At 37.1% G+C, this 20,310-nt stretch overlaps 1 protein-coding gene across 2 annotated transcripts in view; it reads right to left on the reverse strand.

Annotated features, from left to right (window-relative positions):
* The window catches only part of CDH13 (cadherin 13), a 525,814-nt gene that overhangs the window by 279,655 nt on the left and 225,849 nt on the right, over positions 1-20,310 (reverse strand). For both annotated transcript variants that reach the window (XM_076349047.1, XM_076349046.1), the window contains exon 5: positions 3,172-3,324. In XM_076349047.1, coding sequence (XP_076205162.1) covers positions 3,172-3,324 — 153 coding nt within the window. The remainder of the gene's footprint in view (positions 1-3,171; positions 3,325-20,310) is intronic.

A 20,310-nucleotide genomic window follows, 5' to 3' on the forward strand; every position in this document is an offset into this window, starting at 1 on the left:
TATCTCACCAACCCAGCAACAATTCAATAATATGCCCATATTCTGCTTAAGCCCTTTCTTCAGAGCATCATTTAGTAGTTTCATCAACAGGCTGTTAGCAAGCTCCAAAATAAAACCATTCAATGTAAATCCACTGGTTTATTCTGATCCAGAGAATTCCTATCAGGATGCTCTTTATCAGACCTCTTTAGAAGAAAAAAGGAATTACTACACACTTTTCTAAAACAGTCTTTCTTTGCTGGGCATAACAACATCCTTACATCCTCCTGCTCTTCTTCATAAACAGCTTTCACTTAAAACTGAAGCTAACTGACATTCTTGACCTTTAAAGGAGGCACCCCACAAAGTTACAGGGAAAAACACACCAGAAGCACCTACCTTTTTCCATTGGCAAACACGATTTCATTAGCAGAGTTCCATACACGAGAAGAAAAAGAATTACTAATGACTAATTTCAATGTAGTGGCTTTTGGACTTTGCTGTCTCACCCAGCCTCCTCTGGCACAGTTTCATTTTCTCAATAGAAATCATCACATTTTCAAATGTGCAGGGGATTAGGTCAGAATTACTATGGCAATTAATCACCCTGACATTAATATTTTGGTGGAATTTCGCATACTTGTCCATTTTTGAACAATTTAACTGATTTCATAAAAAATAAACTCATAAATCAATTGGATAAATAAGTCTGTTTCAGGGGGGTGGGTGTCATTAATGTAGCTGCCTTACATTCCTCTTGCCAGCTTGAGTTTCTTTTGCTAACAAATAGAATCTGAACTCATCTGAAAACACAACTGCCATGCAACTAGGCTGCACCAAATAGACTGGCAGGCCCTGACCCTCAGACAGACTTTTTCACTCTATTTTAAAATATTTTCTGCCTTTTAGTAAAAAAAAAAAAATATTTAAAAATAAATAATAGAAAGAGAGGATTAACTCAGACAATCAACAGTTGTCTGAGTAGAATTCAGTACTCCTTTAATTTAATCATGTTTCTCTTGTAATGAATATATGGAAACCCTTCTACAGGCTTTTCAGTATTCCTCCAGGAGAAAGAGGGCAGCAAAAAGCAGAATTTCAAACATTCAATGAAAGAAACAACAACAATTTTTTATAATAAATATTCTTAGCTAATTTAAAACATTTTGAGATACATGGATGGTAAAATCTGCAAAGTTCTATGAAATACTGTGATCGCCAAAGCTCTATTTTGTGCCCTATTAATTTTTTTTTAATTCTCATCCCTTGAGTATATATGCACTAAGCATAGAAAAAAAACAGTGCTCATGCACAGCAGCCTTCTGTGTAGCTGGAAGGATTCAAACAGATCTCATCTTTTTATCCTTGCCCCACCACTGATTATATACTTGATGATATGATAGCTTGCAAAGAACTTGTATTTTTTCATGGAGATCTATTCTTTCCCTGTTTGCCCTTTGCTTTGAACTTTTTCTTTCAGGACATCAATACTGGGCAGGGGGAGCTCAAACAAAAACAGAAAGCAAAAACACTTGTGAGAGAAATTTAAGGGTCTTTCAGGTAATTCATCTTTCAGTGTACCAAGGAAATCAGGGAGAAAATCCTGCTGCCTTCCTGACACCATGATACATCTTTATTGGAAAACAATGGGCTGGATTCAAAGACAGACTAATCAAGTTTAGGGTTCTCCTACAGAACTTTTCAACTACATTTTGCACAACAGGATGCCAGTGAGCATGCTGAGCAGAGTGCTATATAACAGGTTAGAAAGCACTACAGCCTATTAGGATATACATTCGCATTGCTCTGGATAATCTACTACACTGCATTATTTGTATATAATTTGTATTGCTTCAAAAAGGCTCCTCTAGGGAAATGTTTTTGTCTTAATTTAAGTGTATACTTTGCCAGATCAGATAGGAGGGCCATTTGTGGTTTGATGCATTAGGTTGAAAAGACTACTAAGATTTCCCAGTAAAAAAATATTCAAGGTTTATACTGAACACATTAAAGTGGAAAGCCACTGATAAAATAAGAAACAGCTGGTAAATGAAGATGAGGAACAGTGTTAAAAAGAGAAACTGCAACGTTTTTCTTTTAAGAAGGACATCAGTAACTACCATAAATCCTACGCGAGTGGTTAACATATATTTCACTGTAGACCCGGGATGAGAAATAGATGTTTAAGTGTTGAAAACCAACATACGGTAAATTTTAGCAGTGCTGTTTGAGCAAGTATGACTAGTCATCTAACTGGCAAACTCTTCCAGAGGAAGAGAGAAACAGCATTGAAAGTACAAGTATTGATTACTACATGGCAGCAGACATGACAAAGAGATCAGGGATGGCAGTCAGAACTGTCACCAGAGCCTGTGCCCCACAGGGGCTGGAGTACCACACGCTCCCGGCTGCATGAGGATACAGAGGTCAGTCCCCCACGCTGTGGCAGAAGTGGCAACATGCAAATGTACTAACCATTTTGCATTTTGAATTATGCTGCTCATCTGTATCAAAGTGGCCAGACGCAATTTATCTGACTGCCCATTTCAAGAGCTAGCTAGAAAACATGAATTGACAGATCCTCTATTTATACTATGCATTTCAGGACATTGCGGTACAGTTATTTTACAGATTTCAGAGCTCGTCTGTTAGAATTTCAATGGGGAGAAACATAGCATTTATTGACAAGGAACGAAATCTTTAGTAAAAATCTTTGTAGGAGACATACATCTGACAGAGATGTATCTGCTAACATTTTCATATTAACAGAATCTTCTTTATCTCTATTAAAAGATACCTATTACTAAAAATGGAGTTGAATAGTATATTCCACTGACAGCTTGGCAATAAAAAAGTATAGCCATGTGGTACCTTAGTGGCAACTTCCTGAAAAGATCTCCTTTTGTCCAAACATAATTTTGTATTTACAAATCAAATGCATACACAATGTTCAGATAGTATTTCTACTAAAGATAAATGACAGAAGTTGCATGCAGAAAGCCGAGTTCCAATTGCATGTAAAATGAAACACATGTACTATTTCCAAAGGACAAACGGTTCTTCTGGAAATTTTATAGGACAGTAGCCGCAATTTAGTTTTCAATAACTGTAGCTGTTTCAAAAGCAAATACACATTCAAAATATATATGTTATCAACATAGAGGCAGAGATCCTATTGCTATGAGTACTCACCTCATAATTGGCAATTGCTTCTCTATCAAGGGCTCGGGTCACAGAGACATCCCCACTGATCTCATTGATTCTAAAAATTCCTTTTGGGTCTTGATCTACTCCCTTACCAGAGAGTCGAAACTTTGCTCCCTCTGTCCCTTCACTGCTGATGACCTGCATGGTAGAAAACAAGAAGTTACAGGCCATATTATAAAAACGTTTAAAATCATTCTATAACCACATAAGCCATTTTGATCTTTTACCTAATGTCTGAGGTATATTCCCTGCCAATAATATATAACGATAAAATATGGTTCATGGTAATATATAACTATAAAACATGTTTTCAATCATTCAGAAAACACTGTGCAATTCTTGCGTTAAACCCTGGAAAAGCTACTCATGTCCTTAGCCAGTTCCTGTCTTATCTTTACTGTCTTCTATTTCACTACTTAAAGTTTCTATTATTCCATTGGTACTGTATTCACTCTATGTCTAGAATTCGACATTTTATTTAATTCTATTTCTTTTTTCTGTTAAATTGATAAAACAGCTACAAACTTACAAAAAAAGAAAGAAAAAAGACATATTGCATTGAGCGGCATAAAGCATACTTATTTCACAACAACCCTTACAATACCATCCCACGTTATTTTCTGATTAGTCAGTCCTTTTTATTAGTCATCGTAAAGTCATTACAAAATAGACAACTTTCAGGTTGGTTTTTTTTTTTCCCCCCATTCCCTTCTATGCTTCTCCTTTCCCAGGATTTTAAACCAAGGGAAAAGCTCTTCATGAAAATATCTGGGTATCCTGCCCAGAACTCTGCTTAGTCACACAGTTGGAATTCCTCCACTTTCCAAATTTATATGTATGTTTATATATGTACACACGTGTGTGTATGGAAACTCCTTGTTACTATCACTACCTTATTTCCCCATAAGAAAAAAATCCCTAAAAATCCAATTTCAAGGCTGTTTCACATTAGTGACAGCAGCATGTGTAAACTTGCAGATCTACACACTGTTTGTTATAAGCTACACGCTTTGCAAATTTGTATTTGTACACCAGAATCTAGGAGGATTATAAATTAATCTTGCCCTTTAAGGCTGACAATCTTGCCAAGCCATTCCTTCCCTCTGCTGTGTCATATTGTTTTGTTTCTAGCAATTTTATATTGTTTATATTTCCACAGAAACATTAAGTCAAATATTTATATGCTGGTCTGAATTACAGCTCAGGAAGAAGAAGGGAAAAAGTGGCCTTAGAAATCTGGACCTGCTCCCATTTTGAGATAATAAATATGCAGGGTGTTTAATAATGTCCCTGAGGAAATACATGTTTGTTGCTCTATTGCTGTGGGTTCAGTACACTGGTTTGCAGATTACTGGGCAGTGAGATTTTGACTAAACTCCATAATCATTATTCCTTTATTTTAATTGAGAAAAAAATTGCCACAAGTTATGAAATAGGAAATCAGCATTTTCAGAGATAAAATTTCAATTCTCAAACCCTTTGGGGAAGGGAGAAATTTCAAAGTAAAAACCTGTTTCACCGTTTTATTTTTTCCTCCTTCCAAGTCAGAAACACTAATGGATGAAGTTTTCTTCGTGTGTATTTTTGAGTATGTCATGCCAAAACACAGCGGCAGACAACACTGCAGGTGACAAAAGGGCAAAGTAACTTTGTAACTTCAGGTTTTGTGATGAAACTGAAACTTAATTGTTCCTACTGAAAAGTTACCTGCTGTTCAATTCATTTTCTGGCCAATCTCTGGTATTTTTTACATCAAGCCTAAAAATATGTGTTTTTCTTAACATAAAGCTATGCATACAATTTTGCAATGTCATGACCATTGCTCACTTTTGCAGGGAAAAGATGAATTGATCATCTTCTGCCCCGATTTCTGAGACTTATTATGAGACAAGTGCACCTTCCCATCCAATATAAGAACAGTGGTTTGAAAGGACTGAAGTCAGCCACAGGCCAGCACAAAAATCTAATTCAGAGGTGTCTACACAACAGCCATTTCCACCATAGCCATCAAACATTACCTAACTGTTTATGACAAGTTTAAGATGTAGTATAGGCACAATGCCCCAGTTGTAACAAGCCACAGAAAGAAAGCAAAACAAACCATGGGCTGTGCAGGGGAATTGATCAGAAAAATTCCACATAACCATATACAGATCTTTCTCCACACTAGATAGAAAGGAAGGAGTGTAATAACAACAGTAATAAGGGTCCCTGCAAACCTGACTGGAGGGAAAATTTCCTCTCAACTCCAAATCTGGCAAGAATATTAACCTTGAGTTTGATGGCAAGACATCCCAATGTGGTACCTGAAAGATCTGTACTCCTTGGAGCTACAACACATCCCATATCTCATCCTCACTTTAGCTCTAAACCATTCTTCAGCATATCATGTATGGAACCAACAGAGTTACCAGACAGCAGACTTCTTTCTAAATGGCTGGATGTGTCCATTCAGCTTTTTTAAAGATTCAGGAAGCAGTCACATTCACGGTACAAGTATGTGCAGACCCTTCTCTCCTATCTATCTACCCACCTATGCATCTAGTTATTGCACAGCGACTTATGCTTGATATAGTAATAAGAAGCCCAGGTTAGAGATGCTCCATGTACCACCGCGTCATTTGTTCAAGAGCAACGATGGTCACACAAAAAAGTGATTTTCAGAAGTATGATTCTTTAAAATGTTTAATTAGCCACAAGAGGGAGCTACATACTCCCAGGAATGTAAGGAAGAACATTAACATTTCCTAATTAAGATGCTTATATAATGGCTGCATAGTTCAAAGAAAGTGCATTTCCCAGTTCACACTAAGCTCAGTACAATGAAAAGTTTAATAAAAATCAGGCTTAATTTGCCATATGGTTTGGTGCTTCAAAAAGAGCAAGGAAGAAAGAACAGGAGGATTGTCTGACATCTCCTCTGGCAAGACTGCTATTCTGAATACTGTCATAAACACAGCACTGTTCACATGAAAATTTCCTAGCTTACAACGTATTTACACAACAATGCTTTCCCAATTTACTAGCTGAGAAAAAACAAGGCCAGGTTATTTCTGCTGGAATGTTTACTTTGGGATGTCATTTTTACGTTTCTGAAATACGTAAATTACTTTCCCACAGTTATTACTACTTGAAGCCCAGACAGAAACACTTATTTCCATAATTTGTTCACGGCTTTAGGAACTTCAGTGCAGGTTCTAATATTGAAAATGTCTGCACCATATGACAGTGGCTATGTGTTGCACATAAAGACTCTTCATTCTTAGGAAATGGTCCAGTTAAGGTAGCACAGACCCAAACACCCACCTACTGAGAACATGGACAAGGCAGGCATACTTTATCTGGCCTCCCAGTTTCTACCTATTTCATTTTTCCTTGTTCTGATCTCACAATTCAGAAGGGCCTTGACATTGCATGGGCAGATCGTATAAACAGAAAAGATGTCAGCTGAGCATCCCACAATAATATAGACTCTTGAAGGCTATTTCCTCACCCAGGACCCAAACAACAGTATTAGATGTAGATTTAGACATTACTCACTACCCCACACCTGATAACACTTTCCCATGTCAAGGGTACATCGGAGAATAAATGTATTGAAAACTGAAGTGATCCATGCTAGCCTTGTCAGGACCACATAATCTAGCACCACAGACAAACCAGTATTTTTTTTTTTTTTTTTTTTTTTTTCTCTCCAAAAAGGCAGAGACTGCACAATTCTGCTCAACTAAAAGACACTTACAAGAAAACAATGTTACTTAGCTGACAGGATCTGCTTTTTGCTGAACCATGGCCAAAACATATTTACCAAGTGCTATTTTTCAGCTGACATTAGGTATCCCTTCCAGCTAAATTCATTTCAGCAATGTGATCCCCATTGTTACGGGTTTATCGCAAAAGTAAATCAGAATGTTCTCAAGAGAAAGAGAGAAATAGAAGTACAAAAAAAACCCCACTACCCCCAGAGAGAGACTTTACAGTTCTGCAACCCCAGCAAATCTGTCCCTAACAGCACCATCTAACTTTACCAGATTAATTTAAGAAGTGTTTGCCTTAACCACTTCCATAATTTCTTAGTTTTTGACACCATCTGAATTAGAGACGCATCGTATTAGTTTCACTTTTCAATTAGAAAACAAATCCCACCCTCAGACAGGAATATTTAGTTCAAACCCCAGTACTTTTCCTTTCAGAGTGTTACACTGTCTCTCTTGTGTGTTTTGGGGGGGGGGGGGTTTGTGTGTGTGTTTGTTTTTGGTGTTCCCCCCCTTCCCTAGCCTCCCAGGGAGCAAATTTATCCATGGAATATCTAGAGGTGAACTATTTTTTCCTTTAATCACTATGCTCCACAAGAGCAAAACAATGGTTGTGGCCTATTGTTTAGATAGTGTATAAATATTTAAACAGACACTTCCTATCCTGCCATACTGAAAATCACTCTTTACAGTCAGAAGCTCCATCTGCTCTGTACTGACTCAAATAATCTTTCAACCAAAACAAATGCAAAATATTCCCATCATTATTCAAAAGCACTAACCAACAGAAACTGCTTCATGACTATAAGCTAAACATACAAAAAAACCCTTCCTTTCATGATCACCAAACTTAAAAAATAATTATCAACCAAAACACATCTGGACAAATGCCCATTCAGTATGTTACCCAAAACACAAGCTAAGTTAATATAGACAAGTATGAACAATATTTGCAAAATTCAAGTAAACAACAGAAAAAAACTTCAGCAATTGAAGATGCTTATGCAATACAATAACACAGGCAATATCACAGTCCCAAATTTCAAAACATTTCCAGATCAGTTTTCAATCTCCAGCCTATGTATGAGGCAAGATTTTCAAAGCTGTATAAATCTCCTAGACCATGTGCTTTCACTGCAAAGCTTAAACCAGCCAGTCAGTCAATCACCCAAATTCTAATATTTGTGCTTGCACTGGAACAGCACTTTAGAAACCACAAGCACAGAATGCAAGGGGAAGTGTGACCAGCAATAGGAATATACAACAGTCACCCAACCTCCTATGACAGCCAAGGTAAAGGAACACAGTCAAAGTCAAGGTGAAGTGTTTGGTTTCTGGGGGAACCAAAGCTGGGGAAAACTACATTTAGTACAGCAGACATTGCTTCTGTGTCATCAACTACAAATGTTTTGCTTGATGCTGTTGATAGTTCTAATAAGAATACACATATATATGTATTTCCCAGAGAAGAAAATGTATATAGGCAACAGACTTGATTTAACTCAGCAAAGAAAGCCATAATTCGGTTATTTTAAACTTTAAAAATCTATTTTCTATGTCATATCCCCAAGGCTCAGTTTTAACTGGGCGAAACACATGACTGGAAAGTGTCCGAATTTTGCACTTTAACGTACACATTAAAAACTCAGTGGCCACTGGACAAAACTACTATTACAAGATTAGCCATTACCACTTATTTGCATTCTTTTGCATTGGTTCTTTTAAGACTTTTATGAATTACAGAAAAAAGTTCCTCAAACAGGAAGACATGTATTATTACAATAATGCATCTGTAAACTGAAGCCTTTTTAACAGCTGTATGAAATTTTTTGGAGTACTGGGTGTACTAATACCTTGAATGTGGAAACTTTTATACCAACTGTCAGAGATGTAACATGGGAATAAAAAAAAATCTGGAGTTGAAATTAAATGAATTATGAAAACGAAAAATCATACACCGATATTCTCAAGAGGGTTTTTTTTTTAGCATCTTAACTATGAGCTTTGTAATGGAAAAAACTTCAGAAGTGTCAAATTTAAGAACAACATTGTGAGAATTAAAGCACATAGTTTTAGCATATTTTTGATGCACGTTTGCAAGACTGATTGGGGGCTGCAAATGGTACAAATGTTCCTTGCCTGAAGCAATCCAAACAAAACTGCATGAATACTTTTATCAGGTATCATATTCAGAACTTTATGTACATGAAGGAAATAGAACTTTTATTGCTTGAAATGCAGATGGCGTATTTAAGTATTTTGTTGGACTGGGGCTCTGCTTCCTATAGAAGTTACTATACCAACTATTATTTCGTTACACCAGTGCAAATACAATGTTTTAGTAACTATAATAAAACAACTCTAAATCCAAAATTAGCCAAGGTTAATTAATTCCACAGACAAATATTTCAACAAAATATCTTAACGGATGAAAATGGCACAATGTATTAAAAAACGATGAAGTTGTTTCACCGCCAGAGCTCATTTTTTGAGGTCTTTTTAGAAAAATCAACACAAATAGGATATTTTATATTCAACCAAAAAAATATCTTCTCAACATAATGGCTTTTTATCATAATTATGCATAAACATTTAAAAAATTCAGATCATTTTTGTAGTAGGATGTACAGGTGTCCAAAGGAAACAAAATGAATTTATGCACGTGGAAGCCCTGTGCACTGGTGGATCCCTTCAGTTTGAGGTTCATTATCATAGCTGTACACAGATGCAACAATTCCCCTTGAAGAATCAGTCACATCCTGGGGCCTGCAGGCTTCATCTACAATTGCACCAAATTTGAGGATTTAACCAATATAAATAGCTAACAGTGAGTGTTTGGCTCATAGATCAAAGTAAAGTAATTCAATGAACACATCAAGATGTGCATTATCTTTTGTAGCAGGTAATCCTTCAGCTTCCTTTTACTCTTAATTTATAAAGAGTAAGAAGATTCGTTACAAATAATTTTCACTTCCCCTTTTCCTTAGTAATAGTCAATTTCAGATATATATATCTGCAAACTCTGGATTCAGTACACAACAATTTCCTCCTACTGACAGCACAGAATTTATAAACACATTTTTTCGTCATCTCAGAGGAAAATGACCTAGAAGTATTACTTGTTACAGAAGGCCTGGATGTTCCAGTGGCTGATTTGGCCTTTCAGTAGCCATTGAATCACCATAGTTTAATTGCTGCTTAAGTGACTAAACTTGCAACAAACCCTGTTAGTTGAAGGAATTTGAGGACTGCTGTCTTTTGAGTGACAGCCAAATGGAGTAGCTCAAAAGCTATGGTTAGTTGTTAGGAAAAATCTGACTCTGATTGACAATATTAAATGAAGAAGAACTTAAAAGATGCCCTTAAAAAAAAAAAAAAAAGAGGATTATTTGGATTTATAGAGGTGCTTTATTGCAAACTTACCACCGATCTAAAAAGGCAGAAATGCAGAGACAACATTACAACATTTAATTGTTTCTAATTGCAGAAATTCAGGACATAGGACAGAATACATAATGTGTAATCACCACAGATGTAGCTAAGTCTACAAGAAGTGGGAGAAAAGAGGAAAACAGAGCCAATTTACAGTACCTTTTCCCAGGTATTTCACAGTACTATCTATTCCAAAAAAGATCAAAGTCTTAATTTATTACTCAAGGCTACTTTTGCAGCACCCAAGAAAGCATAAGGCACTCTGATCTAGCACCAGACTGGAAGCAACACAGCAGCATCTCAGCTGCACGGTGCCCAGGATAAAATAATCTGCTGATAAGGTCTAGAGAAGTCTGCCCTGGGTTGTCTGGGGAATATAAAAAACCTAGTTGCTTCCTCTCCCTGCAGCTACAATTACTGCCCATGGGACTTAGCTACAAACGTTGTCTTTAGATCCACGCATTCAGCAAAGAAAGAAATCAAGATCTGGATTAAGGGGGAACATCCAGCTGGGTACAGTAACTGGAATTGCAGAATAAGACACTGAAGTTGCAGAGCCAACCTGAGGAACCAAATAGGAGTAGTAAAGTGAGAAAAATGGAGCTGGTGAGAATGATTCACCTAAAACCACTCTTGAAAATTAAGATTCAGTTTAATTTGAAGAAATTTATTAGAAGGTTGTGTCTAAGTTTATTTTTACTTTAACTAGCAACCTGCTGAGTCTTGACTTTTGAAAATATTTTGCAGTTAAAATGAACCTAGAGGAATAAGTACTCTATCAAAAGTATGTAAAAATTTTAATTGAAGATATTAAAAAAGAAATATGATGAAGGGCATTTTTTAAAATTTGGTTCCATTACATGAGGACAACATAATACTTCTGGATACTTTAAGAACCTGCTTAGCACCCAATTCCCATTTGTAGCAAACAACCCACAGATCTAATTATAGATTTTCCTCAGTCACTAGTTCCCTAGGAAACAAATCCATAGCTCATGTCTTGTGCATGGAAGGTCACAGTAGGAAGCTAAATATTTTTCTGTGTATAGAAACTTATCTTTAGGTCACAGGTCTGCATCTCAGCAGATGTTGGCGCTTCTGTCAAGGACAGATGGCAACTATATTTGACAGATATCTCGATATTTAAAACTTTAAACATTTTAATCTGATGAAGCACTTAATACGTCTATTAGTAACAATGCTCTATGATGCTTTATGTTGTAAATAAAGGATTTTAATTTTTGTTCTCTAAAGTCATTTCAGTTTTTAACAACGGGTCCACCTCACTTTTCATCTTAAATGATTAACCATCAGAGGTCAATTCAAAACAGCTGTAAGTAGCTACAACTTATTAGAAATGATAGGCAGAAATTTAAGTTAAAGTCATGAATGGTAAATATAATTTGTGTTTTCTGATATTGGCCCTTAAAGTTAACAATGTCATCACAAATGAGATAACAGTTTTACCTACATCCATGTAACTGCAATAGCCTTAGGAAAAAAAGGTATAATTATTGTTACTCTACTTCTGATTTCACTCTAATTCATTGCTGAAAAAATAGAAATGTAATTCACTTGAAACTCAGATATGTGTGAATATATAACTTCAACAGGGGTGAATTAGAATGAATTCAAGGGTGGCAGAGGGAAGTTTTGTCAGATTTGTCCTCCTCATTTATAACACAAAAACACTATTCAGCTCTATCCTGACCCATCTACAATGACAGCTTGAAAGGTATGCAATTAAGCAACAATCCTACTCACATTTAGTATAATATTCAGCCTGACTTAAGATCAAATAAAGGATTTAAGCTAAGTCAATGTCTTTAATCTGTGGGAAGTGAGAAGGAAGCCTACATTGTCAGCACATCTCAAGTAACGTGCAGCAACTCATGAAGACTGACCCCCAAGCCCTACCCCAAGTCTTGACCTCAAGTCTTGTTCCACTTGTCTCCGTGGAAGGGCAACCATCCAGACCCGAGCCCACAACTAATACCACAAACCTGAACTGCTTTCCTCCCTAGATCACAGGATGGGTACATAAATGGATGCAAAAATACTTGATTCTCAGAAATGTTTTTGGCTCCCCACTTTGTTCTGTTAAATGTACATTCTTTTCCCACGTGCTTTCTTTTTTTTTTTAAAATTCCCTCCACCTTTCTTCATTTCTTCCATCTTTTGCAGATACTACCAATTGTGCTACATTGCCTTTGTTTCTGTAGCTCTAATGGACTGAATTCTCATTAGCTAGAGATGAAAAAAGATCCACATGGTTGGTGAAATTGCTACCACTAGAGAGCATTTCAAATCTCTTAATGACTCCTGGTCTCAAATTGGTATTTCTTTACTGAGTGAGGGGTTACCCAGTTTATTGCACAGAGTGCCACAGACATGATTACCTAGTCAGGGAACACTTACAGGAATCTGGGATCTCCACACACATCATATTCACTCAAAAAACAGAAAGTGCAAGTTTTCACAACAATGTAGCAGTTACTTCACTCACCAAGGCTCAGGCAGCCCCAGGCAACATTTGCCCTGCTTTTCTGGGAACTTCACCCCTTCATGCTCTCTTCTGTTTCCAAAGGCCACATTACCTTTCTTTAGTTGTTAATTTCCAGATAGGGCTGATAAGCATTTAAACACCACCATTCCTTGATTAGCCTATTTTTAATAGTAAAAGAATTAATTGAAAGTGGTTTTGTTAGCAATTCCGTAAGTGACTTTGCCTCCCTTAACAAAGCTTCAAATTCCAAGTTTATCCAGACTTGGGGTTCTGAAGTAATTTGGTTTTGTCACTGATAGTGTCACCAACAAAGCATGGTGAAACATGCCTTCAGTCTTCTATTACGATCTTTTCAATAAATAGTTTGCTCTTTTTCTCTTCTTCCTTCTTTTCTCCCATTTCCCCTAAAAATAAAGGTTTAAAATCCACAGTACATTTCACACATATTATCACCTTACAGTTATAAAGCTACCACTAACTTGGATTCACTTTCCCACTTTAAAGAGGTCAGCTTTTAACCTTAGTGAACGCTTGCTTCTTTTAGAATTAGAAATGTAATGTATCAAAGTACAGGTTCCAATGCACAAACATCTTGATAGAGTTGCAATTAGTGACAGAGTTACATTAGTCTCTTAAGAAGCTTTCAGATGACCATTATAATTGCAATACAGTCTTATATGTGTATCACTTCATGGAATCATGCTGGGGAATTATGGAATCAATCAAGATGAAATTACCTGAAAAGAACACACAATCATAGAATAGTTTGGGTTGGAAGGGACCTCTAAAGGTCATCTAGTCCAACCCCCCTGCCGTGGGCAGGGACATCTTCAACTAGATCAGGTTGCTCAGAGCCCCGTCCAACCTGACCTGGAATGTTTCCAGGGATGGAGCATCCACCACCTCTCTGGGCAACCTGTGCCAGTGCTTCACCACCCTCAGCGTAAAAAATTTCTTCCTTAGATCTAGTCTAAATCTACCTCCCCTTAGTTTAAAGCCATTCCCCCTTGTCCTGTCACAACAGGCCCTGCTAAAAAGTTTGCCGCCAGCTTTTTTATAAGCCCCCTTTAAGTACTGATAGGCTGCAATAAGGTCTCCCCAAAGCCTTCTCTTCTCTAGGCTGAACAACCCCAACTCTCTCAGCCTTTCTTCATAGGAGGGGTGTTCCATCCCCCTGATAATTTTCGTGGCCCTCCTCTGGACCCGCTCCAACTGGTCCATGTCTTTCTTATGCTGAGGGCTTCAGAGCTGGACGCAGTGCTCCAGGTGGGGTCTCACCAGAGCAGAGTAGAGGGGCAGAATCCCTTCCCTCGACCTGCTGGCCACGCTGCTTTTGATGCAGCCCAGGATACGATTGGCCTTCTGGGCTGTGAGTGCACATTGCTGGCTCATGTCCAGCCTTTCATCCACCAGTACCCCCAAGTCCTTCTCAGCAGGGCTGCTCTCAATCCCTTCATCCCCCAGCCTGTATTGATACTGGGGGTTGCCCCGACCCTGGTGCAGGACCTTGCACTTGGCCTTGTTAAACCTCATGAGGTTCACACAGGCCCACTTTTCAAGCTTGTCTAGGTCCCTCTGGATGGCATCCTGTCCCTCTGGAGTGTTGACCACAGCACTTAGCTTGGTGTCATCTGCAAACTTGCTGAGGGTGCACTCGATCCCACTGTCTATGTCATTGAAGAAGATATTAAGCAGTACCAGTCCCAATACGGACCCCTGCGGGACGCCACTCATCACCAATCTCCACCTGGACATTGAGCCGTTGACCACCACCCTCTGGATGCGACCATCTAACCAATTCTTCACCCACCGGACAGTCCACCCATCAAATCCATACCTCTCCAGTTTAGAGAGAAGGATGTTGTGGGGGACCGCATCAAAGGCCTTACAGAGGTCCAGATAGACAACATCTGTAGCCCTTTCAGTGTCCACTGATGTAGTCACCCCATCATAGAAGGCCGTGAGGTTAGTCAGGCAGGACTTGCCCTTGGTGAAGCCATGCTGGCTGTCTCGAATCACCTCCCTGTCCTCCACGTGCCTTAGCATAGCTTCCAGGAGGATCTGTTCCATGATCTTCCCAGGCACAGAGGTGAGACTGACTGGCCTGTAGTTCCCCGGGTCTCCTTTTTTCCCTTTTTAAAAATGGGGGTTATGTTTCCCCTTTTCCAGTCAGTGGGAACTTCACCAGACTGCCACGACTTCTCAAATACGATGGATAGTGGCTTAGCAACTTCATCCGCCAGTTCCTTCAGGACCTGCGGATGGATCTCATCGGGTCCCATGGACTTGTGCACCTTCAGGTGCCTTAGATGGTCTCAAACCTGATGATCTCCCACAGTGGGCGGCTCTTCATTCTCCCAGTCCCCGCCTTTGCCTTCTGCAGCTTGGGTGGTGAGGCTCGAGCACTTGCCAGTGAAGACCGAGGCAAAAAAGTCATTGAATACCTCTGCCTTCTCCATGTTCCGGGTAACCAGGTCTCCCCGTTTCGTTCCGGAGAGGGCCCACATTCTCCCTCATCTTCCTTTTATCCCCGACACAATTTCCAAACTAGTCATTGTCAAAATGCAGAACTTAAAACTTGGATTTAAACTTCTAAAAGCTGGAAGATCTCTGGAGTAATGGACATTTAAGCTTCAACAATGTACGTGGTACGCTGTTGTCCAGCCAGCCAGTTCTTGTCTTCCAGGTATATTATTACCGTCTTCAAGAGGTCAAAAAAAGTTATCTAAATTTAATATTCATTCACTGTGCTATAAAGCTGTACACTTACATTTTCAGTTAATAGCAATACCTGAAAGAGCCTTCAAAGACAAGACCTGTATTTGACAAACCTGGACTAAGAGGAGCTCTTAAACTTAATAAAAGTGGAAGTATAAGGCTCTGTAGTAACTTAAAAAAAAAAAAAAATGGAAACAGCTATACATTCTGAAAAGCTGCCTAACAGGAAGCCAGAAAGGCAACTCTAGCCTGAGAATGAAATACCCAGAAAAACCTACTGTATCTACCTGTAGTCCTACCACCACAGGTCTGCACAAATGACTTTCCCAAATCTTTTATGATTGAAACAAAAATGCTAATAAGATTGAATGAGAATGAAAAAATTACAACTCTGAATTAAAGGTGAAAAATAAGCATTGTTTATAAGCCTGCACTCTTCTATAGCTGAGTCCAATATCCCATTCAAATTCTTCAGTGCTGAACTTTCTACTGCATAGCTGAGAATTTCGAGTTATCATAGGACACGAAACCATTAGTACACACCACTCAGTTTTATCAAACATCTCTTAAGTAATTTTGTCAATGGTTAGAAAAATGTATGTTTTAAGTTACAAAAATATATGTTTTAACAATCAGACATAACAGGAGCTATTTTTGCGGCATTTATAGACATACAAGAAAACAGTAAGCCCTAAACCTGTGAAAGGAATATCGAAATTCAAAAAACAAACACTCTTTAAGGTTATTTCCCCACCTCTCTCTTTTACTTTATCTACTTTGTATTACTGCAGTACATTTTAAAGTTAGTTTCAGCAAACAGTCTATTCGACAGGACACACTGTGACCACCCTCAACTCCAAGTCTATCTGAGTCAACAGAAAATCTCCTGTAACTTCTGTTTATTCAGGCCCTCATTGCTTAGGCTGTGTTTGGAGCTCTAACAGAAAGACAACGTGGCAGTAGTTAGTGATAATGTTATATACTCAAAAGAAAGTTATAACACCACCTTGATAAATTTGACTGCTTCTAGTTGGAAACAAAAGCAGTCTATCATGACTAAATGATAGAATTAATGACTAAAAAACCCTAAAAATAGGTAGTTCTAAAAATATTACATTAAGCTATTATATTAGTACAAAAACTACTAACATTGAAAAGAGCTGTACATATTTACATATTTAAAGACCACAAATGAAGTATCTACCAGACTGACTTTTGCTTGGTTTGTGTAAAGCCAGTACTTAGTTCATAAAGTAGAATCACTGCTCGAGTAGGTAGAAAAATTGAAGGGTGAATCTCTGATCCTAACATTTTCACTGGAGGTTTTGCCATTTATTCCATGGCAGTTTTATTTCTACCTAAAAGTTTTCAATACAAGTATGCAGTATCTCAAGATAGAACATGCTAAACACAGTAATTTAAGGTGTTTGTAGAGCCCCAGAAAATGGAACGCCTGTTCTTTCCAAGGTACTTGACAAAAATACAGAAGGTCTTTACAGCGTACTTTTAAAACCTACTGCTAAATTTCTAAAAACCCACAACCAGATCAAGTGTAATCACAAATCACTGGTAGCTATCATGAAATCAGCATGGTTCTTTTTACTGGTGCCCACCAAGAACTTACTTTATTCTCCATGTACACACCGTAAAAAGATCTTCATCTGTTTGTAGCTTTTATAGGGGCTCTCCCCAACGAAATCATAGACAATGAACTATTATTCATGTTTACTTGCATCAAGATGCCTCAGTATACCTAATTCTGAACTTGCAAAACTACTTAATTCAATTTTGCAACAACACCAATTACCCAAACTTAATTTATGCAGAAAATATTCACTCTAGGTTAGTGTGACAATTCATTCAAATTTTATAATTTCCTTCCTCAAAAAACTAGAAGCTGAGCCAAAAATTTAACTGTGCATAACATCTACATTTTCTGACTCAGCAAGCCAAAAGTTATCTTCATTCCAAGTGAGGGTGTCTTTGTTTTAGCCTTTTATCCTATTGACCCAGATATTTATATAAATATGTGTGCATAAACATATGCACATGTGTACAAATACTGGCATCTATTTATTAAGATACAGTTTAATGTATGTGCATGCAAACATTAATGTGCTTTCAGAAGTTTCACTTCAGTCTACACTAGTCAGCAAGAGAAACAACAGACACCTAAAGGCTTACAGGTAACAAGTCAAATACATGCCCATCATTTGCAGTTACTGATATGAATCCCTACTTCTGTTCACTGCACTAAACCAAACTGTGTATCAAAACTTGCGGTACTGCTGGAAAAAATGCTTTGCTAAGGAAGTAAAGCACAAAGCGGTAATAATGTATACCGCAGGTTACCAGAGATTTTGCACTGTGGAAAAAGGCCAAATTTGTAACGGAAAATGCAGGTGATATTAACTTTCCTTTTAACATAGTGAGATCTATTACAATGACAGTACTTACAAAGTATTATCTTAAGTATCCCAATTGCCACTGATTTTTCTCTACTGGCAAACAAACATTAACCTGATTTAATCTAATGACTCATTTCAAAGAAGAACTCCATACATTTCCAAAAATCTCCTACAAAAATCATCTAAAACATTGAGGTGATTTCAAGGATATTGGAAAGAACTGCACAATTGCTTGCTTTTAGCTCTAACAGATGATTGTAATATAAAGATTTTTTGATATCTCTTTGTGAGTAAATAACAAATAATCCACAGAAGTAAACACAGAATGTTAACTTTGTTGAGTGATTAATTACATCGTATTTAAAGTTTTATGTAATCCCTTTTATTAAGAAGCCTTATGCAAGAATTCAGCCAAATCAGTATCTTGTTGACCATCACAAGCAAAAAATGCTTTTAAGTCTGATGACACAGATTCTTCAAAATATTTTCCCAATTTTCAAAATGCATTGATAAATAAAGATCTTTCCCTCAACTTCCACTATGTAACAAATAAAACTACTATATAATAATACAAAGCTAAAATTCTCACAATCAGAACTGCCTACTTTTGCAAAAGACTCCAACAACAAAAAAATTAAATCTATAAACTCACTATTTAGTAAAAGCTTGAGTAATAGCTTCCTTTCCTTAAAGATTACACATGGTAACCTTTGGATGTTTTAACCAATAATTATTAGAGATGGGATAAAACTGTAAATGCTCTGTCTAAATATGAAAGATTCCCAAAGTTTAAGATGATCTTTATAGGAAGCTCTAGATTGAACCCAGTAATATACTATCTATACCATATTCTTTTTAGAAAATAACTTTCTAAGCTACCTAACAGGCATTACTGTTATCAGGTACATGACCACTAAAAAAAAAAAAAAAAAAGAAAAGAAAAGAAAAAAAAGAAAAGAAAAGAAAGATTCAGCTTCAAAAACATTTTGCTTGGTCACTTGTCTCTGTTTTTATCCCATATACAACTGAGCTTTTCAATTTTCTGTGAAACCTAGTCCATCAATTCATAGCTTATGTCTTTTCATAACAAATATACCTTCAAAAAAACCCCAGTATTTCATGACATCTAAGACTGCAGGACAAAAAATATTCCATATAATAATCCACTAATGTAACAATTATATTTTCAGGCTTCCATCACCAGCTATTAACAATTAAAATTTTAGCATTCAAGAACCCATATAATACAAAGAACAGAAATTCTGTTCCTGAAGTTGAATTAAATTTACTTTTTAGAGGAACAAACTGGAAGGTGAATACACACAAGGTCCTATAATAAAAGGTTTGATTTTGCTCGACGGTTGCCTGAAGCCAAGAAAAAATTGTAGGTAATAGAAATAGATTTAATTTTTTTTTCTTCTTTTTAAAGGCAACAGTACATTTTATAAACTTGTTTGTTAGTATCAGCCTGTGAATTTATCAATTGTCAATACATAAATTTTAGTTACAGTTATTATACAATTAAAACATCACTTCTTTCCAAAAGAAACAAACAAAGAAAACATTTCCAGGCTTTCTAATCCACTTGTGACTAAATACAAGATTTTTTTTTCCCTACCTGTAGCAGCATTGTCCTTTCTAACTCTGAAAAATTAGATGATTTCCAGTCACATACAATTGCTTACCATAACATTGTTCAATGTCAAAAAATACAATTTAAAGATAATGGTAAGATTTTGTGAAAGTTTAAGCTGTTGAATTATTAAACTGTTACATACATAAGTTTGGTGGATAATGGCTATGCATTCTATATCTTGCAGAATGTAAATGTAGCTATTAGTGTGGGGAAAAAAGTCAGTTTAACACTTTAGTTGAGATGGAAGAAAAAAAGAATAAAGACATTCAAGAAGCAAAAGTCTTAATGCTGAATAAACCAGAGCCAAAAAAAAAAAAAGGGATATTTGTATAAAGTATTCTAAATGTTAGAAAGAAATTCACCCTCTTGTAGCAATGAAGTCTTATTTCTAGATGAGCTTAGGAGTCAAGGAGGTTCTGTTGCATCCACCAGAACAAGCTAAAGCAATTTTAAACCTGTCTTAAAAAAAGCTGTTCAAACCTGTTTAGTAGGAATGAATCTGATACAGCCTGGCCCTGCTACTCTAAGAGATACATCAGGATCCAGCAGAAAAAGCTACATTGAGCTGTGCTCTGGTAACGTCTGGCACAACTGGGCCTCAGAGATTGATTCACCCCAGGAGTTATATGGATGCCAGAGCAGCTTTTGAGTGGCTCCAATCTGCACGCG

This window comes from Aptenodytes patagonicus, chromosome 11 (assembly GCF_965638725.1).
Source record: "Aptenodytes patagonicus chromosome 11, bAptPat1.pri.cur, whole genome shotgun sequence".
In the NCBI taxonomy this organism is placed as follows: Eukaryota; Metazoa; Chordata; class Aves; order Sphenisciformes; family Spheniscidae; genus Aptenodytes; species Aptenodytes patagonicus.